This window comes from Psammomys obesus, unplaced genomic scaffold (assembly GCF_907164565.1).
Source record: "Psammomys obesus unplaced genomic scaffold, mPsaObe1.curated_primary_1811, whole genome shotgun sequence".
Classification (NCBI taxonomy): domain Eukaryota; kingdom Metazoa; phylum Chordata; class Mammalia; order Rodentia; family Muridae; genus Psammomys; species Psammomys obesus.
Genome location: NW_026585797.1, coordinates 16031164 through 16058844, shown reverse-complemented (window position 1 = coordinate 16058844; position 27681 = coordinate 16031164). Strand labels below are relative to the sequence as shown.

Below are 27681 nucleotides of genomic sequence, written 5' to 3'. Positions count from 1 at the left end.
TGGGTTTACGATGGGTGAGATGGGGTGTCTCACAGCCACCTGACCTTGTGCCCAGAGTACACTGGGCAGAGCCCAGTCTGCACAGAAGCAGACTGACTCCCAGATACCGGCTTCTCCAGTCGCTACTCACCGCTGCTCCGTGAATGGTCCTCCTCCGTGCAGGGCCCTCAGGCGGTGTTACAAAGAGTTTTGGTCGCTCCACTGCGTTTCTAGAGTGTGCAGCTTTGAAGGGCATGATGATGGGGCTGCAAGATGCTGAACGAGGACAAATGGGGATAACTAGAGTGCAGGTGATTGGTTTTACACACAAGAGTGCCAGAGGAGCAGGCGAAGAAAGCCAGAGGCAGGTGCAGAAGGAGCAGAGACAGAGAGAAAAGTGGGGAGAAGATGTTATTACCCAAGGTGCCCGGCCCCGTGCTCCTCAACTCTCCGTAGACCTTTGAGTCTGTGAGGTGGCCAACTGAGAGACCTGGAATATATGCTACTTGTCTGTTTCAGCTGTGACTAAAGACGTAAGAGACACTCCAGACATTGTGGACGGTACCAGCCTCGCATGACTGCAGGCCGATGGTTCTGCTAACCCTGTCTCAGTGATGTCATTTTTATATGAAGTCTGGTCCTAATTACCTGTAACGTGGAAGTAAACGTGGAACGAGGAAGCGTGCAAGCACTTGAGTAAGGTCTATGACTGTCTCAAGAGCCAAGTTCAGGAACCAGCAACTGAGATTTATGGTGTCGACTGACCAAGTCTTACTGAGCGTTAGGATCTGCTACAGGGATAGCTAATAATAGGTAGAAAAGAGCCCAGCTTTACTTCTCTGAAGGCAAGCCAATGCATACGTCTGTCCCCGCGCCCCCACCACACAAAGCCATGGCATAGAAAACGTGGGGGGACAGGATGCAATTATTGAAAACGGTGAGAAGAACATTAGTGTGTCAGGATTCCCACGCTGCAGTCATGGGTAGCAGCTACTCTCTTACAAAGAAAGAACTTTTTGTGGTTTTGTTTTTGAAAAGGCACTTTTTGAGCATCCACCTTTAAAGGATCGTTGACATTTATCAAGCCACTATGTAATAATGGGTTTAAGGAAGTTTATTTAACATCGCACAGGTGCCAGTATTTCAGATCCCATTAAAAAGTCTTGTTTTCCATAAAAAAATAAAGCAAAGATGGTTACTGGGATAATGCCACATACTTGAGCCACGCTATAAAATTACTTTATGCAAATCTAGTTTCTGTAGTAGTTCTTTAAGAGACAGGGGCTCGCTATGTATTTGTGTAACCCAGGCTAGTCTTGAACTCATTCTGTAGACCGGGCTGATCAGGAAGCTGTGGCCATCCCTCTGCCTCAGCATCTGGAGGACTGCTGGGATTACAAGTGTGCACTATCGCACCCAACCACGGGGCAAACCTTTAAAGCAACTATCATGTAGGTAAATTTAACAGTATTAATAAAAACTCAAGATTACTAGGTTTAGGGCGACCTTAATTTTTAAAATCATAAATGAATGGTTTTGTTATTTACAGACAGAAAGCTGCATCAGACTGCATCTTTCTGTGGTTTCTGTGCTGGGGACGAAGGCTACAAGCTTCAGAGCTGCAGTCCATCTCTAGGGCACACAGGTAAATCACACATCTCCAGGGGTCCCCTGGCTAACCCTGGATGGTAAAGGCAGTAAATGGACCGCAAGCCAAATTCTTTTTCTATATCCAGACAAAATACCCTTTCTTTACAGTAAACTGAAATATGTCTGTTTCCTTAGTTCTTTTTATAAGAAAATGAACATGGGACAAAGCTTTTCTTCTGACCTTTAATGGTAGGTGGTAGTTTTGCACTTTGAGGGAAGAGGGCCTCTTGTCTTTGCCTGCGGTGACCACAAGAGAAAATAACTTTTTTCTTATGTATCATAGGCTCTTCCATTTCCCAGATAAGGAAAGGGCTCATTAATGCAAAACTCCTCCCAGTCAATCAAATGCAGTGTAGAAACCAAGTCTTGAACTGGGCATTTCTATGGATTAATAACTGGGAGAAGAGGTGCTCAGGGCCCAGGCACAGCCAGAACTGTTAACCTTGCTGGAAGATCAAGAAAGCCTGGAGCATAGGCTGGCTCTAGGTCAAGGCTGATACTGAAAAGTGAGGGAAACAAACATGATTTCACTTTCCTTTCCTGTAAAGTGAACAATTTCCTGAGTATTTGCTGAGGCCATCCTGGATACAGTCTAATTTCATCATGTCTTTTGGTTGATTCTTCATTGTAATATTGAAATAGCAGTAAATACAGGTAGAAAATATTCTCTTCTCACTGTGTGGCCCTGGCAATGCTGGAATTTGCTATGTAGACCAGGCTGGCTTCGAACTTAAGGAGATCCACCTGCCTCTGCCTCCTGAGTACTGGGATTAAAGGTGTGTGCCACCATGCCTGGTTTAAGAATATCCTTAACTCTGTGGTGTTCTTTTTAAAGATCCTCAACTGTTCAAAAAACACTTTCTGGCTAAAACAAACACAAAAAATCCTAAGGGTTTTAAATTCTGACCACCCACCACTAATAACCTGAAACCTTCGAACTGAATAATCTCATTCTTCTGAAGCAGCAGGAAGCGTGATGCACATTTCCCCTCCACCCCAAAGTCCACTCCATGTCCTGTGCAGTTTGCCTAAAGGGAATGAACAAGGATTTTTCAGAAGTATTCCACTACTCCTGACAGTCCAGAGCACATGAACCTAATCCCTCTCAGTGGGAACTGAGAGCTCAGCAAAGACAATGCATCTCTGCTAGAGCTCGCATCGCACAATGCTGACACCTCATCAGAGGCCACCATGCTCATCTAAAATGCTCTGACGTGCTTACTCCTGACCTTTAGCAATTACGCGACTACTCTGCAGGCTCTGTGAGGCCACAGACATGGAAGAAAATCAACCCAAAGTAGTGAAGAATGGGGCTTCCAACACGCAGGAGCCTGACTGCTTGCTCAGGGTCAGGGTGTGTGTGGGAGGCTCCTGCAGTCTCTGATTACCTTATGGGGCAAGAGTGGCTTTCTTAACAGCTATTTCAATCATGGCGGTGGATATAGGTGCCTCTTCTGTCAAAAGTAATTGGGAATAAGATGAAGGAAGAAAGAAAACTCAAACAGGAAGAAAATAATCAGGACGGTGCATGGAAAAATAAAGATGGCAGCACATGTCTTGGAAAAGACAATTAGAAGATACAGTTACATTCATAACTCCAAGTGGAAGTCTTGATAAAATTAAGACTTTTAAATCACTAAATATAAGCTGTATACATGCAATAGATAAAAATAACGGAGAATGTACCAGTAGATACCCAAATCCAAGTCTATGAGCTGTTTTTCACTAAAATCAATTACAGAAATGTAGCAATTAAATGAAAATAGAATATAAAAGTCATAGAATAAAGAGCCAGTCTACAGATAAAAAGCACCCCAAACTAAGCACAGCAGGAAGGTAGGGACAGGTGGGGGTGGAAATGAGCAGAAATGAAGAAACGGTGTGCTGACAGCACCAGCAGAGAAAGACAACACACAGCACAGGACTCAGGGCGTGAAGGCCACACACCACAGGGTGCCCCCAAACCAGGACGGACAAGCAGCCGGGAAGACCCAACACACCAAGGACTGCTTTTCATCCGTCACTGGAGGGAAGTATGACGTTCACGGCACGTAACGGTGACTACCTTGAGGTGCTGCACTTTTTCCTTCAGAAAAATCCCACAAACAAAGCGTGAGTGCCGAGAGGGACAGGCAACCACCCTTAAGATCCTCCGAGTGGCCTGTTGTGGGCACTTACTGCCTCGGAGCTTATCTCCAGAAAAGGTGTTGAGAAGGCCCAGACCTGTGGCCTTGACTGACTCACACAGGGCAGTAAGAAGTGATTTACACTTGCTAGCTCACAATACCATAGTGAAAGTCATCATAGACTGGCCACAGGGGTTTATCTGTGCAGCAGACTGATGAGCAGGGAGAGACAAAGCATTTTTAAAGGGAACTTCTCAAAGCCGGCATGCAGTGTCCTAAGTGCAAAAAACGAGGGATGTGAGGCTGCTTCCACGGACACACCAACCGTGCCCAGAGAAAGTTGGGAAATCTAAACCCTGACACCAGGACAGAGACATTACTTGGACCCTGTATGAATGGGTCTTACCGACTGGGTACGTTACAATCACTTTTCACTCACTTCATGGTTCATTCTGGCATATTTTGCATGGTAAACTGTTTCAATGTAACAGCCAGGATTAGATATGTTCTATATGTTTTCAGTGAACGTAACCAACACATAGATTTCAATTCATCTTCTCAACTCTCCAGAGCTTCAAAGGCTCCAACATCCAAGTCACATACAGAAGCCTGGCACAGGACGGGGAAGCTGCTGCATTAAGAGACAACATGCTAAATTCAGAGTGTGTTGGTCTATTTCCAGGCCTGCGTAGTGGTATTAAATTGTATCTACTACCCTTGGTCATCTGTTGAGATACAGGGGCAGAAAGAAAAGTAGTTAAGTGATACTTTTTTCCTGGTGATCTTACAGACAGACGGAGGCCATCTGATCACACTGAGCGGCGTCATCTGCCTGCCTGGCATCTGGTGTCCAGATAAGACGCTATGGTGGATGTAGAGAGGGAACAATGCCGAGAGCATAAAGCCAACACCAACAGGGGGAAGCACAAACCAGGATGAATGCAGGCGGGGTTAGATGAACGTGGGAAGAGCAGACAGGCTTCAAAAGGAGGACTTTACCTCACCAGAAAGTTCCGCCTGGAAGACTTTACCTGTGTCTCCAGACAAGGCGGCCGTGCTTTTACTTCTGGCCAGGAACGAATGTGTGGGCGTCAGGAGTCTGCTAACAACGCTGCTCTCCCAGGGGCTGAGCTGCAGGCGGCGAGCTAAATGTCACCACATAAGCAAGATGTTAGGACCATTCCTTCCTGGGCCGCAAGTGTGCAGAACATCATACCTAACACCTCCACAGACTGGACAGACCTGGAACAGCCCCAGCTCTCCATTGAGGACATGTGGACACGAGTCAGGGCACAGGATCCCCACTCAGGGGAGCAGCTATTCCACGAAAATGCCTTTCCTTGAGCTTCTCCACTTACAGCAAACTCTGAAGGGGCAGCTGGAATGAATTTTGCCCATCACCCTTGTTAAGCAAACACCAGGTCTTGAAATGGAAAACACCATTTTAATGAAAGATCTGACATTTCAGTAACTCAAGGGTGTACCTATGTAATGGGCAGAAGACTGATGGCACCTCTGATGGCATCTCTGACACAGGGCTTCCTGTACATCTTAAATAATCAGCCTCATTAGGTCTGGCAAACGAACACTAGATTTACATAAAGGACTTCCAGGGCTCTGTTAAACACTGATGGATCTCCACAAATGGTTTATGGTGATTGGAGGAGGTGAGCTTTAATAACGTCAAAGAAGACTCATGCAAAGGTCTCTATGGGGTTCTTTTGACCTTTATGCTCAGCAAGCCAGGCTCTTTCAGGTCCCTGTTTGGCACAATATAAAACTTTCAGCCGAGGGTCAAGGCTAAAGCTGAAGGAAGAAAAAAAAATTAAGCAGAAACGCCAAAGTCCAATACAACTTGAAACCTGAAGATAATCAGTGACGTCTGACGAACTTCGAAAACAAACTTAAAACCACACAATGCTGTATGTGTCCCAAACTACTGGGGTTTGGCAAGGCTGTGGTTAGGAAGTGCATGCCAATTAGGAATTTGTTTAGACTGTTAGCGTCTAGTGATGGCTCAGCAGACATAGAAGGTATGTTTGAGAGATACGAGTAAGGAAGCTTGCAAGTTCCCACAGATGCCACTGCAATGAAAAGATCACATACCATTCTTAGAATGCGCTCCCATGCCATTCATGAAAGTCGTTTAAAACTATGTAGCCATGACCAAGCCACCTCTGCTCTGCCGTCCTCAGGTGTAATTCTCATGCTAGTCCTATACATGTCATTTCTTAGAGGAACAACACTTCAGACTCTAGGAATTCTGGCTTATAAAAACCACATACTGCTAAACGCTGTTACGCTGAAAATAACTGCCTCTCGGCAGGGAGAACCAGACTTCCTTTAATGGCATGACTTGACTTTAAAAGTGTCTATTCTGATCAAAGCTTTAGTTAACGTAAAAATTAGTACAATTTCCACTAGATTTTTCTGTTTATTAGCGACATCTCTAGAGTCAAACTATTATTATTTAGTGTTTTTGTGTGACAAGGTTGTACACTAAAGGTGGCCACAAACTCACAAGTGGCCTCTGTCACCCACGTGCTGGGATCACAGACTACAGGCCTGGACCACTGTACTTGGCTTCCACAGTTGAGTATTTTCCAGTATTAAGACTTTGTAAAAACACTAAGGCAGCAGTGAAAGTGAGTGGAGAGCACCGTGAGTAGGTGCGACATACAGGAGCGGGGCAGGATGGCTGTCTAAAGGAAAAGTAACAACGTAGCACAGCCTATATTGGAACATATAGAATAAAAACAGTGGGGATAAGTGGTAAGGATAAATTAAAAATCTTCAACAGGACTGTATGTTCAAACCAACAAGAAAGGGAAAATAAAAATAGGCTTCCTTCTCTGAGATAGTCGATTCATGGTGCTGTGACTGGGTTCAGAACCTCAGAGGTAAGATAAACCCGTTGTTGTTGTTTTGTTCTGCTTGTTTTTCCAACCAGGGTTTCTCTGTGGAACAGAGCCCTGGCTGTCCTGACTTTTGTAAACCACCTGCCTGCTTCTGCCTCCCAAGCACTGGGAATAAAGGCGTGCAGAACCACAGCCGGCCTTGAAAACAATTTGTTCAACTACTTCTGCGAGTCTTCAGGGCATCAACCATAAAGCTGCTGCATATGAAGATCATTATAAACTCCGAGGTAATTTGTATTATGGCAAATCCCAACATTGGGAATGAAGGATATTTCTACTTCAACCGCATTCTGACCAGTGTACAGTGGAGGGAGAGTGACAAATTGATCACCAGTAGATTTTAGCCCAAGTCTGTAGACAATAGCCTTTCCTTCCTACTTAATGTCGGGGAGGTTCCTGGTGTGGAGCTTTTGAGAGGCTAAGGGAGGAGACGGCACACAGGAGCTTGCTGGTGTGGGTCCTATTTCTGCACTGAGATGTGATGCTGACCACCGCCAGCACAGACTACTCAGATCAGAGGAGGCAGACTCAAAGGATCCATTCCAGCCCGTGGCTAGCCATCGTGGTTTCAGAACTAAACGATCTGGGCTAAGTCAATGCTGTGCACATCAGGTTACCACGCATCACCTATGAGCACAAAGTCACTGCTGGGTTTGGGTCATGGGTGCCAAGCAGAACTTAGATGTTGCCAGATCCTGACTGCTGGCATTGGAAGGATACCTAAGTGCTACCTGAAACCTCCCATAGCCATTGCCATCAATTAAATTATAGCAAGCATGGAAAGGCGTGGTTTAGGTTAAAAAGAGCGATTGTGGGCAGAACTCAGCTGAGATCCATCACTGTATCCTACCATACTGAGTCAAGGTGAGCACGTATTGACTCATTTCTATTCACTCACTTATTTTAGAGATAAGGTCCACTATGCAGGTCAGGAAGCCTCCTACGTGATGGTATTGGTATTGGGCCTTTGCCACCACACCTGACTTGTCTAAACTAATTTTAAGAGTAAACTAAGAGCAAACAATTTCATGCTCCTTCTTTTAAAGCCCCCTGTTGTTCCTTTTTGAGAAAAATCTAGTTAACAGGGTGGTGTTAAAGATGAGGATATGCACCTTTAATGTAAATTTCAAATGGCAACAATGTATCCGTTGTGGCACCTACAGGAACAATCAATGAGAAACCACTAGCTTCCTTTAAATCGGGTAATATTCTCAGCCCACTTGACACTAAATTCAACACACACACACACACACATATATGTGGGTGTAAGTACATGCTTACACAGGTCGATGTCAAGTATCTTCATCAACTCTTGTCCATCTTATTTTTAAACATGATTTATTTTTATTATTTTTCACTTGTGTGTATGTATGTGAGTGAATGTTGTGTGTGTGTCCATAGAGGCCAGAAGAGGGTGTCAGAACCCCTGGAGCTGGAGCTACAGGCAATTTTAAGCCACTTGACACGGGTGCTGGGAACTGAACTCATCTGCTCTGAAGAGCAATAAGTGCTCTGAACTGCTGAGCATCTTTCTCCCCTCTCCCCCATTTTTGAGACGTGGTCTCTTGTCTGAATATGAAACTCATTGATTAAGTCACAGGTTCAGCTAGCTCTAAAGATGATCTTGTCTCTTGACTTTCCAGTGCTGAGATTACAGGTAAATGTTGCTGGGCATTTTGTTTATAATTTTACTTTGTTTGTTCCTTTGCTTATAAGACCATGTAGCTCTGGCTGTCTTAGAACTCACTCTGAAGACCAGGCTGGACTTGAACTCACAGTGATCCATCTGCCTCTGCACCCCAAGTGCTGAGATTAAAGACATGCACCACCATGCCTGTCCATGCTGGATCTTTTTAAGTAGGTCTGAAGGATTTAACCCAGGTTCTTTATGCTTGCATGGCACTTAACTCACAGAGCCTTCTAATTTTTGACTCACAAATGTTTTCAAGAAGGTAGGCCACAGAGGTAGTTGTGGCGGCTTCCGCTGCATTTGCAGTGTGTGGGGAAGGAAGCGCATTGGGGGCAGTGGCTATTTACTAAGTAACCTGACAATATTTCAGTCCGTTTAGTAACCAGTAGAGCTGTTCGGATGCATTCCAGCCCTGATGATTTTTAGAGCTTCAGTTAGTATCAGCTTTAAGGCTACTGCCACAGGCTAGAAAAAGCTTAAACACTTTAACAACACTGCATAGGCTTTCTGACATCTGTCCGTAAAAGTGTCTAGTTTATTTTGATAAGAACACTTTCTAGTGAGACAATAAGGCGTAACTAATGTTCAAAATTAACTGGTAGAAAAGTACTCTTACTGAACACTTTGCTGAACCAAAACAAGCAAACAAAGCCAGCACCAGAGCTCCTTCCAGGCAGATATGGTGTTAGAGCAGGAACTTGCTTGCAGCTCCTTCGATAGGAAGCAGGAAAGTAGAACTGACGTCAGAGCACTCCCTTATGCTACCAGTTCAGCTGAAGTCTGTGATGGCACAGACTTCAAGTCCTCAGTCCTGTGTCTTCATTCAAGGGGCATTTTTTTTTTTTTTTTCTGGCTCTGGCTACAGATTAGTTATTGAGATTTTACTGGTCTTGGCATCCTAATTCCAGTTCATTGGGTGAATATCCAATAAATGTATAGCTCACTGTGACAGCACAGTCTCAGCACTGATAGGCAGAAGGACTGAAGCAAGTTCAAGGCCAGCCTAGTCTACATACTGAATTCCAGACCAGTCAGGGTTACACAGTGAGATCCTGTCTCAAAAACAGAACAAGAACAAAGAAAGCACCTGTGGAGGCCACAAAGGTTAGAACTGCAGGTGGAACAGAGCAGCTGCATGGAGGTGAGAGCTGCAGTGCAGTGGAGCAGCTGCATTGGCAGAGGCTGCTATCTCACTTCCAGTCCCTCTTTATAATCATTAACCCGCGGGACACTAAAACTTAGATTCTCAACCTCTGAGGAACTAAATCACCTCAAATGGAATACATGGCATACCCAACAGATCTTAGTCTCCAAACCACATGACCCTGAGAAAATCCAACCAGATACATTGTAAGTTTTTAAATATAATTTTATTTCTAACTGACAGAGAATTCAGCACTTTCAACCCTCAGAGTCAGGCCAGGCCATCAGCCTGTTTATGGCCACTCTCCTTGTTCTCATCTTTACCTGGGACTGTAGGAGGCAGGAAAGCAAGGTGTAACTAAGAGTTTTATAAATCCTTCCCCGTGGTTTGTCTCAGATCTAGGTTCACCAAAGTATGACATTAAAGTGCTGGGTAAGCAACCACTTTAAAAGGAAAGGGAACCACACAGGCAGCCATAGGAATAATATCCACACTACCAAGGGAATGAGCATGAAACAGAAGTCTACCCCTCCCCTGAATGCACTCCACCTTGTCTGCAATAAAGCATATTTATGAAGCAAATTTAATCAGCAATAAATTAACATAAAAAAACCTAAAACTTGATTACATTCTAATATCAATGCTCTTTTAGCTTTAAAAAGGAACAGTTTGGGTAAGTAGACAAGAATGAGAAATTGTTCAAACATTTACCATTGTATAAAATAATACCAACAATTACATAATATTATATATTACAATGATACCACAACAATATAAAATACAAGATATGTAAACTGACATACACACAGAACATGCATACATTATATTCTTATTAATGATTGCGACATGACACTTTCTAATTTCTTAAAAACATACTCAAACTCATCATAATTTATTATTTTTAAGAAGTGTGTGCTTTTGTATTGCACAATAATTCTTTAGTTTTATTTAAAATCATCTTAAAACAAGCAGCTTTTCTCAAAAGCTTGGTTGTTTCTTCTATGACGTAAAATAAAGCTTTCATTTTATGAATAACTAAATATTCATGTACTGTAAATCCACAGGATGCATAAACTCAAAACTCAGTGAAGACTTTATCTGGAAGACATGATCATTAACCTGTGTAGGTTAATTGTGGTGGTGATAGTTTTAAAATTAAGCCAATCCCTCAAGATGGAAATGAATGGATACCAAGCAACCAACCACACATACAAGAAATGTGGTAAGAAATATCTGTCCAAATGAGAAGCAAATTGATAAAATAAAACTGCCATCATGAATCACTTAACATTTTCTTTTGAAAGCCGGCACCTAGAACTCCCCACGTACAGCCGATTGAAAGAAAGGAACTGTCCAGAACAAGACTGTCTGCCCTCGGGTGGATAAGTGGGTGATTTCATTGGCTAAACTGTTGAGGGAAGCACCACTTAGCACCGCTAAATGCACCATTCAGTCGCCTCGTCACAAGGCAAGGGATGCTCAGATGCTTACGCTTTTTTACTCTCAAGTTTTTTTCTTCCTATTTAAGAAATGTAGGGAGAGCAACTTCAGACGCTATTGCCATCTCGACATACCCAGAGAAGAAAACATTACGTGAGCAATAGAACAGGTTTTGTTTTCCTTTTGACTGTACCTCTGTCTGGAGAATTTAGCAAAGTTGCAGATGAGGATGAGAGCCGCTTGCTAATGACAGGATCAGCATGTCTCGAGAGGTTCATGGTGGAAACTGACCTCCTGTCTGGATCTAAAACAAATGGAGATACGCTAATTGACGGCTGGCATGCAGGATGGCAGTTTCCTAAGGCATCGGGGGAGGAAGCAGCAGGGCTGGAGGAGGTTGGTATCATTTCTAGATCTTCCACAACAGCACAGTTTTCTAAGTGGACATATTAAAGTAACTTAAAGGTAAAAAAAAAAAAGCAAAAAAACAAACAAACAAACAAAAAAAAACCCCTTTTTTTCCTTATGAAATAATATAAACGTTTAGTTCACCAGTTTAAACTCAAGCATGTTCTTATGGTACAAGCAGACTCAAGGGCAGGGAAAGGCTACTGAGCGAATACAGGCCAACTGTGGAGAAGGAGAGGCCCGGGAAGAGAGTCTGCAACTGCAAAACCTGGGTAAAATGCACACCCAGCTCTGCTGCAGCTTGTACAGCCATTTTATTGGAGGCGCTGACATTCATTACAGAATGATCTGACTGACAAGGAAGGCGGACTATGCTGGTGCCTGCCTATAGATATGCTAGCTACCAGGAAGCTAAGTCACAACTGAAAGGCTGAGGCCAGCTTCCGGCAAGACCCCCACCTTGGTTTTTCTTTCTTTTCTTTCTTAATTTGTTTTGATGTCAACACAGCCTGGCCTGGCCTCCGACTCCCAATTCAATAGAGCCCGGTAAATACCATTTACTTAGTACAAGTCTGTCTGTCTGTTTCCTTTCCCTGATTCCTTCCTGCTTTCTGTTTATCCTTCCTGGGGATTGAACCCATTACTAGGTAAGGGCACTATAACCGAGCTGTATCTGCAGCTCTAAGGCTCTACCTCACACTAGAAAATAAATTTTAAAAAGGGTTCAGTGGTAGAGAGCTTACCCACTGTGCTCACGGCTCTGGGTTTTATCCTTAGCACTAGGGCTGTGTGTGGCTTTAGATATCAAAAGGTAGACATAAACTTGTCCAGCAGAAGTGACAGAAATATAAACCAGAATTCAATCAAAGCTAATGGGTATTGTTAAAGACTTCAGAGTTCAAATCAGAAGGCACACTGTCATTATAAAGACAAACAAACAAAAAACATTTTTCTTCGTTGAACAGCCATGAAAACTATTCCTGATGAAACATATAAACACATCATATCTTCATGAGGACAGATTTGGTGTGTGTTCCATCACAGGTGGTAAAGAGCCACGAGGGGAAAATATGCTTCTACGATTGGTTTAGTGTCACAGGAAAACAAATGTGGTTATACTTGCTGAAGTTAAAAAAAAAGTAAAGGGTTATAAGAAACAGTAATGAACAAACACAGCAAACATGCAAACAAAAATTCAGTTATTCAGATAAAAGAAAAGTTGATTCTGAGTAAGTAGTGATGGCTACTGGATGCGCTTTGATTGTAGGCAATTCTTAGCTAGAAGACACTTAAGCAGGCTTTATTAAAAATGGCTTAAAGAAAAGGCAAACATGCCGGTATAATTATTTCAACACCTTTAAGTCACCTGAGTTATAACATCACACTTAAGAAACACTGTGCCCATCACAGATCTGGGTCTATGCAATAGACAGCAGCTTGATGGCTAGGCTGGTGATGGCTCAGCAATCCGTGAGCTGGTCCTGTGTCTGAGGGGCCAGCTACAAAGCAGGCAGTCAGCAACTACCGGGATGTCTTAACCCGGTTTTCTAGTACCCCCCAAAAGCGTGGTGTGGTGGCCCACACCTGCTGAACTGAGAAGGTGAATGATGACTCAACAAAACCGCCTGGGGACAGAATGTAAGACATGATTACAAAAAAAAAGATTATGAGACTCACACAAATGGAAAACAAACAAACACTGACATATGATGTAAAAGGTGCATTGAATTTACAGTACAAAAATAAAGCCTTTTGCTAAGTTCAAATTTCAGTGTAGGTTTATGTCCACTGAAGGAGAGATAAGCAGGCCGCCCTTTTCCTGCTGTTTCTTGTCTGAGATACAAAGTGTTCCTACAGAATGTCAATGCTGCACATTAGGGTCACAGTGTACATGCTCAGGAGAGACTCTGAGCCCGCTGCACCGCTGAGATCCTTCCAGAGGAGAACGGATCCCACAGCCATGCAGGCCGGGCTGGCAGGCTGCAGAGATGCTGTATCGCTTCCTCTCTAGGCGACATCGTGACCAAATACAAAGGAGCTCACATGGAGGCAGAGAGGACCTCAGGCTCACCTCCACCACCCTCGAACGGTGGAAGGATCATTTAACTACAGTTTAATGATTTCAGAGCGATTTTTGTTTTGCAACCAGAGAGTTAAGGACAAACAAAAACAAACAAAAGCCAAACAAATACACTCTTTTTTTGTCCAGCAAAAAGAAAAAAAAAAAAAAAAGAAACCCAAGCTGGAAGAAGAGATCTGAAAGCTGTGCCTGTACGTACCTGCACTGTGGACTCTAGGGCTCCCGTGGAGAGGACCTCCCCACGACCACCGGTTATATCTCTGCTTTGGCTTCTGGCTTCTTTCCATCGTCCTCCGAACGACAGCTTCATGGCGCTCCTTGCATGGGACAGAAGAGCCAGCAGTCAGGTTTAGCTGCTGGCAGGCTCTGCCACCTAACGCAGGGTAGACTACCCACACTCTTGACCTACTATATTGCTGTTATAGCTATTTTATCTTAGCGTGGGAACAGCAGTAATGATCTTCGATACTCTCTGCAATCATTAGTTCCCCATTCAAAAGCCCCTGCGTATAACAGATACTCAAACAAATACTTCCACACTGGGTGTGATGCCTTCACCAATATGCAGAAATGGCCATGGAGTACAGTCGCCACTTAAACTGATACTCAACATGTTTTTATTTACTTTTATACGTGTTACGTAGTGTTTTGCTAGCCTCAAACTTGTGATCCTCCTGCCTCAGCTTCCTGAGTGCAGGAACTATAGGTGCATACCATTATGCTCTACTTCATGGTGTGTGTGTGCGAGAGTGTGCTTGAGTGTGATACAGAGATACAAGGGGCCATGACCTTATGCATGCTAGCAAGTGCTTTGGTCTGTTCCTATATCCCAGCCTCATGTGGAGCCATATTTTAAAAACAGAATTCAGAAAGTGGGGACACAATAATTTTTTTCTCCCCCACCCACAAGCAGGGTGAACATATTAAGGAAAAGTGAGAAAGAACTCTTAAGAATGGGAGGGGGATCCAAGAGAGAAAAACTTCTTTGAGGCTTGGTCTTCATACATAGCCCAGGCTGGCCTTGAACTTGTGGCAATCCTACGTTCTCTGAGCGTTGGGATTGTGAGCACAGTCCACCCTATTTGGTGAGGACGCTCATGGCTTCCCCTGCTGTGTACCCTGACTATTTTGATTATAACTTCTCCCCTTTCTAAAAACTTATGTAACACTTATTTAAGGGTTGAGTGAGTATGAATGAAGTGCGTATGTGGAAATATTTACCTACCTGCAAATGTTTATATATGGCAGGACCCTGTGGAAGCCTGCTTGGTGGCTTTAGCAGTTCAGTACAGCTGAATAAAGCAGCAATGAGTATCCGGTTTCCACGAGAGCCATGAGCACTCAAAGCTCCAGCGGCAGCTCTAACAGCTGCCTACAGGTCTCCTACAGGTCTCCTACCTCCCCCGCGCCGTGTTCTCCAGCAGCGGCAGCACTGACTGCGTGGCCATCTGCTGACTGCGTGGCCACAGCGTATCTGGCTGAACCTTCCTCCGCGGAGGGGGGTTGCCTCACCTTGTCCTCCTCCAGCCTCTGTCTTCGCTTCTCCTCCACCGCAGCCCTCCTCCGCTCTTCCTTCAGCCGCTGGTCCTCCAGTTTCTTCTTCCGCGCTTCCAGGTGCCTTTCATAGTGCTGCCGGGCTCGCTCTTCTCTTTCCAGCCAGACGATTTCTCGGGCAGCTTGGGGGGATGGGGGGAGAAGCAGGGAGATCAACACAGGCTTAGAGCTTGAACAGTTAGTGCTGGTAAGCAGGCCACACCCAACGAACAGGCTCGGTGGGCTTGTGTGGATCCAGCCTGGCCTTTGCCTTCCTGGCACTCTGGTTTGGTGCAGGATGAAGCACAGACTCCATGCTCTGAAGCTCCCGATCAACAGCATCATTTCTATAACCTCTTTTTTAAAAAGTGGTACCCTGGGCTGGTGACATGGCTCGGCATGTAAAAACACTTGCCAAGGCAAGCACAAGAATCGCAGCCCCTTCCCAGCACCTAACCTGGGTAGGCAGAGCCAGGCAGAACCCTACAGTCGCTGACCAGCTCAATTGGCAATTCATAATGAGAGCCCTGTCTCAAAAACACATGGATGGCTTCTGAGAAACCTCACCTGACATACACCTCCGCTTCCACAGCCATGTGCATAAAAGTGCATGTAGACCTACATGTACAAAGTGCAACTCCAAACATACACGCACATACATGTAAGTACACATAAAGAACCAACAACCATTGCTCAGTGATGGAAGACTTTTCCCCCCTTATATATGTCCCTTTCCCATTTCGGGAGGCAAACTTACCCTCAGCTATTTCCTTTAGTATATATTTCCTTAACATATTACCATGTAAGTGAGAATGTCCAAGCAAAATCTGGACCGTGACATCTTTATTTAGATTTTTGAGACAGGATCTGACGTAGCCCTTGAACTTGCTACTTATTTTAGGATGACCCTGAATTCCTAATCCTCCTGCCTCCACCCCAGGAGTACCGCCATTACAGGCATATACCGCCATTACAGGCATATACCGCTACACTTGGGTCAAGGCTCTCTCTCATTCTGCAGCATTAACTGTTTCTCAAAGTTAGCTATTTGGGGACAGGAACCCTCTCAGAGCTAAACTGGCTGGCTGTTGGTGGAAGGACAAGGACAATTCAAGGTGAGGCTGCCTTGAGTCCTTCTGGGCTGTGAGGAGGGCTGGGGCAGCATGTGCAGCCTCAGCTTCCCCTGGCAGCTCTGTTGCTGAGGAGCGCCTAACCCTCAGCTTGTCCATTTGGAGGTCAATCGTCTGATCAAATGTGAGGAAGCTAGTTTTCAAAGCTCCTTCCTACCCAAAAGCCTATGGTCCCAGAGAGATTCTCAGGCTCAAGTTAAAACTGACTTTAAGAAAGAGCACATATACAATACAATACGTATGGAATGGCTGAATAAAGAAAGACACTGTGAGACGCCATCTTGAACTTTAACAGGAGGACACAATGCCAACAGTTACATGCACTTATTTTAATCGAATGCACACCTGTACATAAAATTGGGTTTTCTTCATGGGAAACCCTCACTGGCAAGGTCATAATGACACTAGACATAGAAAGGTAGGTTATAGTGGTCTGCCTTTTCTACACCCCCCCCCCTTTTTTTTTTTTGGTTTTACAAGACAGGGTTTCTCTGTGTAGCCTTCACTGTCCTGGCCTTGCTCTGTACACCAGGTGGCTGGCCTCAAACTCAGAAATCCGCCTACTTCTGCTTCCAAAGTGCTGCGATTCAAGGTGTGTGTCACTACAGCTGGCCCTATCGTGGTAGGTCTTGTAAAGACTTAAAAGGTCCAAAATGTCAGGTGGTGAATGGACTGTCTTCCTCTTACCCTGGAAGCTGTTATGCCGCCCTTCTACCTCCATAAGACATTGGAACTGTCCACCCTGTAACTACTGTGCTCTTACCTTTTTCTTAAAAAGTTTAAGAAAATCTTAAAATCTCTCAGAGGTCATTTCATAATAAAATAGAAAAACCTGAACCTAACTGCATTTTAATAGCCCTATAGCATTTTACTGTCTGTGCATTGTTCAAGGAAGCCGTTATCGCTTGCTTGAGAGGTTACTGTAAATACTCGCAGTGTTTTACTAATCCAGACTTTGGGTAGCACCACCATCCTAGCACAGATCTCTCACAGTCAGCACCGTCCTCACATTCAGGGTTCCCAGTAAGAAAATGATGCTCGGTTTGTATTCTTTGGTGGTTCTTTAGAAGTCTAAAGGAGGCTAGGCTGGGGAAGAGGCTCAGTGGGGATGTGTTTGCGCCTGTCTGTGAGGCCCTGGGTTTGATCCCAGCACTGAAAGCAGTAATGAAACGCAATAAACATTTGTGACTAACTTCTTCTTTAGATGCTAACTCCTCTGATTGCTGAGGACCAGCTTGCTTTCCTTTCCCCGTTCTCAGCGTGATCACTGCAGTTAGCCCACACTCCTGGCTCTGATTAACCAGCAACACTTTTCTTTCTTCTCCCCATTCAATCTCCAGCTAATGCACTTTGGCCTCACACCCATCACGCTCGTCATAATAACCTTTGGAAGTCTGGGGGTTGAGGGATAAACTCATCTAGTTAGAATCAAGCCCCGGCCGCCAACCCTCATACTCAGGGTTCCTGTAACAAAAGGATGCTCCGTCTTTGTTTTGTGTTGGTGCTGGGGACGAATCATTTGCATTTCTCCTAAGCCTCACAGGTAGATCTCAGATAAGGGCTGTACTGATGTCACGTGGAGAGGCCCCACAACATACGGCCCTCTTCGGGAACTTCCTGATGTCTATCACAAACTTAAGCATTTACTTCCTAAGCGCTGACTTTTAAGCAGCAAAGGTTGATCCTCCCCGCCCCCCAGAGTACATTCCACTACTTGAACACATCCCAACATCTTAATAATTACTTCCTGGTTCACTGTGAGAAACATCTTAATCATTACTTCCTGGTTCACTGTGAACTACTAACCCAATCTTGGGTAAGTTACCTAGAGTGAGTTCTAGCAGAGTAAGTTGTGGAAAACATAGGAACTTTCATCCTGTTATGAGGATTAAAATATAATTATATTCAAAGCAGTGAGACTAGTTCTCTGGACTTAAGCATTGGGGAAACTGTACCCACGACTTTCACATTTGCCACCAACATCTCAATTTAAGAAAACGAAAGGCTCTCATGGTTGTGCTATTAATGACAAGATTCTTCTTTGGAAACTTTAGGGCGCCTGGGGATGAACTGTACTGTAGCCTTCCACATTCATATTAGGCATGCACCCCCTCCAAGACACACTCACCTCTTCAGTCAAACGCTCTGTCTTTAACTGGAAGCGGAGATTCTACTGCCTGGCTTCCCTCCTCCCCAAACACAACCACTGTCTGTAAACAGTCATTCAGAGGCTCGGCAAACAGTGTTGGAAAAGCAAATAGTATGAATAGTATGCTCTGGTCATTCAGAGCCTAATGGTGAGCTGAGCAGGCAGATGAGCCGCGAAGTACAGCTCATGGGACCTTTTTAACTGAAGGATAACGCAGGTATTCATTATTTTAAGAACTCAAAGTATATTTTTTTATAAGCCTTGTTAAATTAAACTGTTATCTAGTTTTTGAGGTCACTTTTTTTTTTCTTGGTAAGACTTCTGAACACAAGGCGCAAAAAAAAAAAAAAAGTCAGAACTGCTATAGACTGAATTATGTCCCCTAATTCCAAATTCCTATGTTAAAGCTCCAACCCCAGTGTGACTGGATTTGGAAGCAAATTCTTTAAAGGTAATTAAGATTGCACTAGCTGCGCGGTGTTGCATGCCTATGATCTCAGCCTGAAGCTGTGGTAGGAAGACCACTGTTCCAGGCCACTGGCTACGCAGAAGGCCCTGTCTCAAAAAGCAAAAATATGAAAGAAGACCAAACGGGTCCCTAAGAGCCCTCACCTGACAGACTGGTGGTTTTTTAAGAAGGTATAACAGAGCGTTCTCTCTCCTCTCCTGTCCTCCCTCCCTTCCCCTCCCCTCCACTGTGTGTGCATACCACAATGTGCATGTGGAAGTCAGAAGCCAACTTTGTAGAGCTGGTTCTCTCCCTACATCTTTACCTGGATACCTGGAGTCAAGCTCAGGTCTCCTGGTTTGCGGCAAGTGCCTGGCAAGCCCATTCTGTTCTCTTCCGCCTGTGCTCAGAGGAAATAGCCCTAAGCAGGTGCGGAACAGCAAACACTGTCCTGGGGCTTCCCTGACTTCCAGCTGTGAGAAAATAAATTCTGATGCTGAAGCCACCCAGCCGTGGAATTCTGTGAGGGCAGTGGATGGCCAATAAAGCTTGTTACATATTTAAGTTCCAACAGTCATATAAGTTCAAAAGACTCAGCTATGTAAGAGAAGAGCATGTCCAGGCAAACCACAAAGCATTGAGAATATTAATATTAACCTCTCCTCCTTTGAGGTTATACAGGTCATTCCTGGTTCACCTACTTCACAGGCTCTTTAGAAAAGAGATGGACGCCGCCCCCTAAGCCTCTAAATCAGCCCCACCTGGCCTGCTGCAACGATGCTCTAATTAATGACACATCAATGGCCACAGTATGTGGGTGCTATTCAAAACGGATTCTATTCAATTTGGATTCTATTTAGAGACACAGAGTACCTGTTTGCCAAGAGAACTGAGAATGAGAAGTAGGTGTTGGGGTCGACACACAGGATACCCAGGAACTTGAAGCCTACCCATATCCGGCCACTGACCAGCTATGGGCCAGGGAACAGGTGGTAATGTCTGTGGTTCTCTTCCTGAAATCACCACAACACTGACCTCCTGACAGGGCTGCTGGTGAGACCATGGCAACACACACAGCGCTGGGTGCAGCGCCATGCTCTTGTATGGGTCTAACCCATGGGAATAACGGGCTCTGTGTTAGTTCTAGGGACTCCTGTTCTGTTGACACAGACAGCAGTCCACTAATAGATGGACACAGGAAGGAGCGAGAACTCAGGGTGTGCTCACAGGCTGGGTAGACACCCTACCTGCACCCATCACAACCTATGCCTGTCCTTGTCCTTCTGAGCTGGCCTATGTCAACACAGGTAGAGAACACACTTCGCTGCTGTGTGAGGAACAGATGGAGAACACGTGGTCTGAACCCAGGGCCCTGCACTCTGACTCCAAGCTTCAACTCAAAGTAAGGTGCAGGGGCCTTCCTAGAAACACTGAGTACCAGAGCATCCAGTAACAGCACAGAGAGTCGACACGGACAGTGGTAAGAACGTACCATAGAGTTATAAGCTTGGGTCTTATTTTCATTATTAATGTTTTGTAATCATGGGGAAATGAAATGATCTCTAAGTTAGAGGAAAAGTATACAACACTCTAAGATATATGTAGTGTGTATCTGTGTGTATTTATTTGTTTTGAGGTGGCAATTTGCTAGGCATTTCAGGGCAGCCTGGAGCTCACTATCTAACTCAGGTTGGCATTTCACACACACACACACACACACCCCGCTAGTGTTAAATTTACAGGCATGCATCATCATACCTTGTTTGGTTTTAATTCTGAATGTTAAGATTTTAACCTCAGGGCTGGTGATGTAGCTCAGGGTAGAACTCTTACCTAACACACAAGAACTTTAATCTTTATAGTTTACTCCAAACTTATTGCAATTGGGTGCATGCAAGTAAATGCCCACCAAGCAAATGCCCACCCTTTTTTTAGTTGCTGTGAATACAATGAATACATGCAATAAACAATTATTCGAAGATCTGTACCTTAATTTAGCTAAAAAGGGAGATGTGGGAAGGAAAAATAAAATAGACGGAGAGTAAAAATTTACAGGACCTAGAGCATTCATGTAGAAAATACTCATTTAACGGTGTTGGAGTTGTAGCCTAGTAATAGAGTCCCCAACTCATTGCCTCCCCAAGTGGGGCCAGAAAGAAAAAAAGGAAGAAAGAAAAGAAACCCCGGTCACAACCATATATGCTACAAAAAGTTAATGACTTTGGACATGAAAATGAAATGGTAACTTCTAACAGCATAGAAAAGTATACTGAACTTGCAAACTGGTAAAGGAACTATGAAACAAACAGTATATATTTGCATCAAACCAACTCCTACTTCCATAACACCACAGGCACTACTCCCTTCCTATAAAAGGAAAGCAAAGGAGATGAAGTCTGTAAACATGCTACAAAAGTCTGGGCAAGCTAATGATGGCTGTAATCCCAGTCTGTGGGAGGCTGAGCAAGCACATCATGGGTTCAAGACCAGCCTGTGTTACAACATTGAGACTTTGTTTCCCCTCTCACCATAATCCCTCACCCTTTTCCCCAAACAGTAGAAGGAACAAAATCAATCCTATATTAAGACTTAGATTTTTTTTTTTTTAACTAGGCTAAACCTCAAATACCCAGATATGCTGCTTAAAAAGACTCAGACAGTCTCATTCCGTCACCAGTAACATGCTTGCCTCGCATCAAGGCTCTGGAGCTGGGCAGTCTACCAAGAGAAAGGAAGACTGAAGAAAATAGAGATGGACGGAGAGAAACTATGACTACTATGGAAAGTAGGCTTGGGATCCAGAGAAGTTCAATGATGTTCCCAAGATCATATGGTGAAAAAGAACTAGAGCTGGGACTTCGCCCAGCTGATTCTGAGCCTGGGATCTGCCCATACATCTCCCACTCTAAGGCAGAACCTGTTCCAGCCTGTCTTCCGCAGTCAAGACTCCGGTAAGTGCAGGCTCCCGTCAGGTGTTTTACTTGACACAGTGGACTCTGGCACACATCAGAAACAGTCTCTAACCCTCTTGTTGCCACCTCTTGTGGCCACCTACCCTTTACATTTGTTTCTCTCAGTACACAAATCTGGAAAACCCGCCAGTTCCCTGGGCCTTTACTGGTGCTACCTCCATCCACAATGTCACCTTCTGCCTTGCAATCTTCTGCTCAAGTGTCTTCCTGTCAGAGTCTCTCCAGAGAATCAATCAGACATCTGTCACTGTCTATACCTGAGGTGACACCATGCTGTCACCTATGTTTGCAAGGTCTAGTTCAGTGCATTGTTTAAAGCATGCCATGGGGTCCTTCCTAGCATGGGGGTAAGTGGGTGGGTGGAAGGAAGGGAGGGAGGGAGCGAGGAGAGATGGAGGAATAGAGGGCAAGGGAGGGAGAGAGTAAATGACCGTCAAGCAAAGCGGCTCACATTGCTTTGATGAATGTAAATCAAGCTTCCCCCCATACTATTTATTTTTTATGTTTTGTATTTCTTGAGACAGGTTTTCACTCTGTAGCTTAAGTAGGCCTGGAAGTCACTCTGTAGCCCAAGCTGCTTTTGCGCTCTGGGTAAGCCTTCTGTCTCAGTATCCCATATGCTGAGATAAGGATGCCTTTCCCTTTAACTGTGATTAGCGTACACAGTGGAGCCTGTCTGGTGCGGCCTGGCAGGACACCCACAACACTGTCTCCTGGCTGAGGGGCCTTCCCACTTAGTCTGTTTCCCTGTGCTTCAAGGAAATGAGGTGCTGGGACAGCAATTTACACACGTGAAAACCCTGTCACCCCCCACTTATGTGTGGGAGGACTTAAGGAAGCAAACTGGAAAGATAGGCAGCTCCCAGAATTCTAATCTGTATTTAGGCTTGACCAATGGCTGACCTTGGAATCTTCTGGTTACCATCCCAACCCTAATCTCTAACACTCCTCATAGAATGACGGCCTTGTCCTCTCCCGGCTGTCTCCCTGAGCCCTCCCTGGAAGCATACACACCCCTTTATCTGCTTTTCCTCAGTTCAGAATCATCAGGCCTGGAGTCACCTGCCTGGCCACCCTCTGCTCTCAGCACTGCCAGCTGGGAAGAGGCTCATACTTCAAGCTGGCCCCAGTGGTCATGTGCAGGCATTATCTTCCCCCTGACAGACAGGCACTGCTTAGGAAGTGAGGTAACTTGCCCCCCATCTCACAGGTGGTGGGGCTGGATTTCTGACTCCTGACTGACTCTAGAAGCACAAAGAGCCATTCTGGCAAAAGGTCTGGGCTGGAGCCTCTCAGCAACTGATGTTCCTCCTCCACATGGAGCACTTGATAGGGAAGGTCCCCATTGCTCAACATCACCCTTACTTATACTCCCAAGGACTCTTACTACTCAGGCTGAAGATCTTTTTATTTTCACACTTAAAGGCAAAGGAAATGTAGGAGTAAAAAGATAATGAGTTCGTCACATTATTCCCCTAAGACTTCAGTCAGACCCTGCTTACTTAAGCCCTCTGAAATCAAGCAGTCTTCCGGCCTGAGCCTGACCCATGACACCACTGCTCTGGAATGTTGCTGGTGTGCCTGTTCCTCCTACAGGAGGCGTCCAGATCCACTGCTGCCTCTTTCCTACCTGTGGGTCTGGGAACGTTTGCACAGAGACTGCCCCAGGAGCCAGACTTCAGAGGCCAGCGCTAAGACTGACCACGGTGCTGCTAGGTTTACACACTTGATATCTGGACGAGAGAGACTGCTGGGAAGAACCGCTTCCTGGATGCCAACACCCTTCCCTCTCCTTTCCCTTTCTGTCCTCTCTCCCACCGTCTGTCCTTTTTCTGTGACTAGTCTCTAAAGTTTCCAAACCTCTCCTCAAAAGAAAACTGCTCAACAAATGACATGAAGTATGAAATGGGAAGGGGCTCACATGCTACATTTGCCAGGGTCACACCATCATGGATTGTCTGCTAATTAATACTAATTTGCTTCTTAGTAGTTTTGGGGTGAACATTCCATACCAGGTTGAAATGATGAGCTATCTTTCCGTTGTGCTTCCTGAATTGATAACACATTAAAATTTAGAAAGAAAAAAAAATAAAGGCAAAATAATAAACCCATAGCTGGAAGGGCAGAGTCCAATATAATTACCTCAGCTAATTTAATTAAAATTTGTTTCAAGGCTAAATTTATTTTTATATTATTGTGTTCTTTTGAAAATATACTGATAGATCTCTTAAACAGCTTTAAACTTAGCTGTTAAAGCCAATACAAGCTAACTTAAGATTTAAAGCTCAACAAGAGCTGTATCAAAACTATACATATATATATATCTATATATATCCTTATTATGTGACAATCTTATCATTTAAATTTTAAAATTACATTTTTTTTTTGGTGTTCACATATGTGTGGGCGCATTCATGCCCTGGCACTCACATCTCTCTCCCAGGATTTTACAGAAACCAGAAAAGCCCAGACAGCCCTAGTTGGGAATGAAATACAGTCACATCAAGATTTTGGTCTCAGAGGGTTGGGGGGGTGTAGCTCAGGGACAGACTGTTAATATACAGCACATGCAGCACCCGAGGTACCATTCAAAACAACAACAACAACACACACATGCACAGGCACACACACATGCACTCACAACACAAGATTTGGTATTTGAAAAAAAGACTAGACATTTACCAAAACACTTGAAAAATTAAACCTAACACTTGAAACTCATGCTGTACTATTAAAAAAAAAAAGAAGCTTGTATGTCCTGATACATGGAGGTCTATTTGTTGTCGCTGTTGTTGTTAAATATCCCTTGAATAGTCTCGAACTTGGTCAAAATATTGCCAGAGTGTTAATCTTAATAGCACAGGGAGGTCAGTAAGACTCAAAGTTCAGCTGTCCAGCAGATTGCCTCGGTCTTGTTCATCTGAGACACCGGTTAGGCTTAAGAGCTTTGCAGTCATGTGACCCACAGTAAAATCAGGCCCCAACACTGACTCGCTGCCACTGCCGCGTTCACCTGCAGTTCGCGTGCACAGATGTACTTAACACTCAACAAACACGACGTTTACTCTGCACAAGGCCGTTCCCGGTTCCTCCGCTGGGCTTCAGAAGCTGGAAAAGGGGCAACCCCTTCCTTATGGAAGGTGGATCTTAGTGGAGCCTGATGTTAACAGCAAATAAGCTAAGTACCTGTTTAGATGTTGACAGCGCTAGAGAGAAAGCGGGAGCTCTGATTTGAGGGAGCTGCGAATCCGAGTAAGGTGGTCAGGAAATACCCACTAAGGAGGCAGCGTTTTAATAAAGCTTGAAAGGACAGAGAATGAGCTGTGTAGGTGCCTCAGACAGTGTGTTCCAGGTGGGGCCGACAGAAACTAGTGAGGCTCTGACTCAAGGATGTGCCTGGTGGGTTTAAGGAACAGGAGGCCAACCACAGGCTTCCCCAGTGTGAGGCAGACGGCCATCGAGAGGCCTGCTGCAGAGGTGTGACATGGGAGCCATATCCTACCTGGGTGGTGGCCACTGTCCTGTGGAGAACAGTGTGGCAATGAGAGGACGTGAGAGCCTGGCAACATACCAGAGACCTTGGTGGCTTGGGAAGAGCTAGCAGCAGAAGGCACAAGAAGTTATATTCCAGGCATATTTTGAGGGCATTTACTGACATTCTCACAGCCTAACTGAACCAGGTTACGGGATGTGAGAGAAATAAATGTTGGCTCAGATATTATGTTAACTTTGATTATTATTCAGCTTCTAGGAGTTAGGAAAATTATCTCTAATATCCTAGCATCTCTGGCAAAAAAGCTAAACATGTATTAACTGTTGGCTGAATGAGCACACCAATCAAAATAACAACAGAGTACTTTTGAAAAGGAAAGGATGGAGCCTGGCATGATGGTTCACAACTATAATCTTAGCCCTCAGGAGATAGAGGCAAGAAGATGGCAAGTTCAAGGTCAGCCTGGGCTACATAGCAAGATTTCATACAAACAGTTTCCGATAAATGAGGCAGTGGTTAGTTTTGCTTTAGGCTATCTAGAGTAAAATGTTGCCACTGCCCTATAAATGCCAAATGCACCAGTCCTCCTCGGTGATCTTTGGAGAGAAATTAGTAACGGGCCTATTATTGCCACTGATGGACAAGAAGAAGTTGCTAAAATCCACTCCAGCACTTAACAGACTCTGACATTTCACTCTGAGTCGACACAGCACCCACGCACTCCGCTTGTATGAGGGAGGACACAGCCTCTTCGGCCACCTCGCTAGCAGGACCCATTATTTCCCACTCCTCATCTTTTGAGGACAATCCACCAGTTCCCTGAAGCACAGGACAGCTACCCACTCAAAGCCGACAACTCACTGGTAACTGTGCACATACCTAACACATGCTTAAACAGCTAACGCAGGGGGAAGAACCAGGCTGTTACTCATCATCACTGTCGTTTTAGGTTCTCTGAACTTCTTTAAGCTAAATGTTCACAATGTACCTTAGAACAAGCTGACAAGCTACAAAGTCATTTACCTTATCCATTTCAAGTGTGACCACGGCAGGGATTTGCCAGCGTGGGTGGCAACAGCTAGTGAGGTGTCCAGGATGCTTCCCTGCTCACCCTCACTGCTCCGTAAGCACTGGCATTAGTATTTCACTCAAGACTACAGGTGAAGGAACAGGAGCAGAATTTCTTACATATATTTTGTATTATTTATACTGTGCCGGGTGTTGGAATGTTGAGAAATGGAGGTAAAAGCGTGTGTGTGTGTGTGTGTGTGTGTGTGTGTGTGCGCGCGCGCTGACCCACGCATGCTGTGAGCATGTATGCCTATGGGTGGTGACTCTTGCATGCTGCGAACAAGCATGTGCACAAGTGTGCTGACTCACGCATATGCATGCAGAGGCCAGGCTGATGTGAGATCTTTTCCACTATCACGCTGCACCTTAGTTTTTGAGAAAGTCTCTTGCTGAACCTGGAGCTCACTGTTTCAGTTAAGAAGGGTTGGCCAGCAGGCTCCGAGGCTCTGCCTTCACCCCTCAGAGCTGGGGTTAGACATACAGCGCCCTAACCCAGTTTTGAGTGTCTGAAGTCACGGCTGTCTGAACTTATGCAAGTGTCTGATCCTCACAGTAAGCATGTTAATAGCTAAGACTGGTAAGAGGACTCCAGTACTGCTAGCAACAGCTGAAATGTCAAAACTGACCAACCAACCTCCCTAAAAGCCAAAACACGACCCTAGTTTCTCAGGGTTAAGAAGGTATTGGTATAACTGACTGAGACACAGATGTCACTAAGATGAGGCAGTTTTGGAGGGAGATGACCACACAGCTGTGGAGGAGCTGAGCTTAAAGCAGAAGGTGGTGTCTTGCTCCTGTTCCCTGGGCACTCAGAGGGCTGACACAGGAGGTGCATTGTGAGTCTGAGGCCGGCCTAGGCTCCAGAGAGAGAGAGAGACCTGTGTCAAAAACTCCAAAGCAAAACAAGTTCTGTGTCAGACAATAGGGAACTGCCTGCTCCCTTATGGGTATCTAAGGATGTGAGAATTGTCAACACCATCTGAGAGAGAGCTGAACACATCGGAACAAATGAGCAGGACGAAGACATTTGCCCTAGTGAAAAAAAAATAATGACAACAAAATTAAAGCCTGGAAGAGAGACAGGAAGAGAAATGCAGAAATGAAGAGGGAGTTTCAAGGACCAGCCTGAACTGATTAAGTCAGCAGAGTGATGGAGGAGACCACGTATAAGGCTCTTAAGATGGAGTAAAAAGCTTTCAGTGAGCATATGCCTTACATCTAACCAACCCACTGAGCAGTCTCTGAGCAGGACTAAGCTGGATTCTATATGAGAAACCGAAGGATACTATGGAAAGAGCAGGCATGATACACCCTGACCATAAAAGCATTAAAGCATGACTCAGATTTCACAGGAAATACTAGCTGAGCCTGCCTACTTGCTCACTGGTACAAGCACACCATGCTGCCAGATAAAAACACCCGGCCTTTCCCTGGCTGCTTCTGACTTTTA

The 27681-nt window shown here is 44.8% G+C and overlaps 1 protein-coding gene across 2 annotated transcripts in view; it reads right to left on the bottom strand.

The window, feature by feature from the left end:
• Positions 1–27681, bottom strand: part of Map7 (microtubule associated protein 7) — a 135832-nt gene that overhangs the window by 16959 nt on the left and 91192 nt on the right. For both annotated transcript variants that reach the window (XM_055599288.1, XM_055599287.1), the window contains exons 4-8: positions 14948–15111; positions 13635–13752; positions 11141–11251; positions 4787–4900; positions 131–255 (exon numbers count right to left, since the gene is read on the bottom strand). In XM_055599288.1, the coding sequence (XP_055455263.1) occupies positions 131–255; positions 4787–4900; positions 11141–11251; positions 13635–13752; positions 14948–15111 (632 nt within the window). The remainder of the gene's footprint in view (positions 1–130; positions 256–4786; positions 4901–11140; positions 11252–13634; positions 13753–14947; positions 15112–27681) is intronic.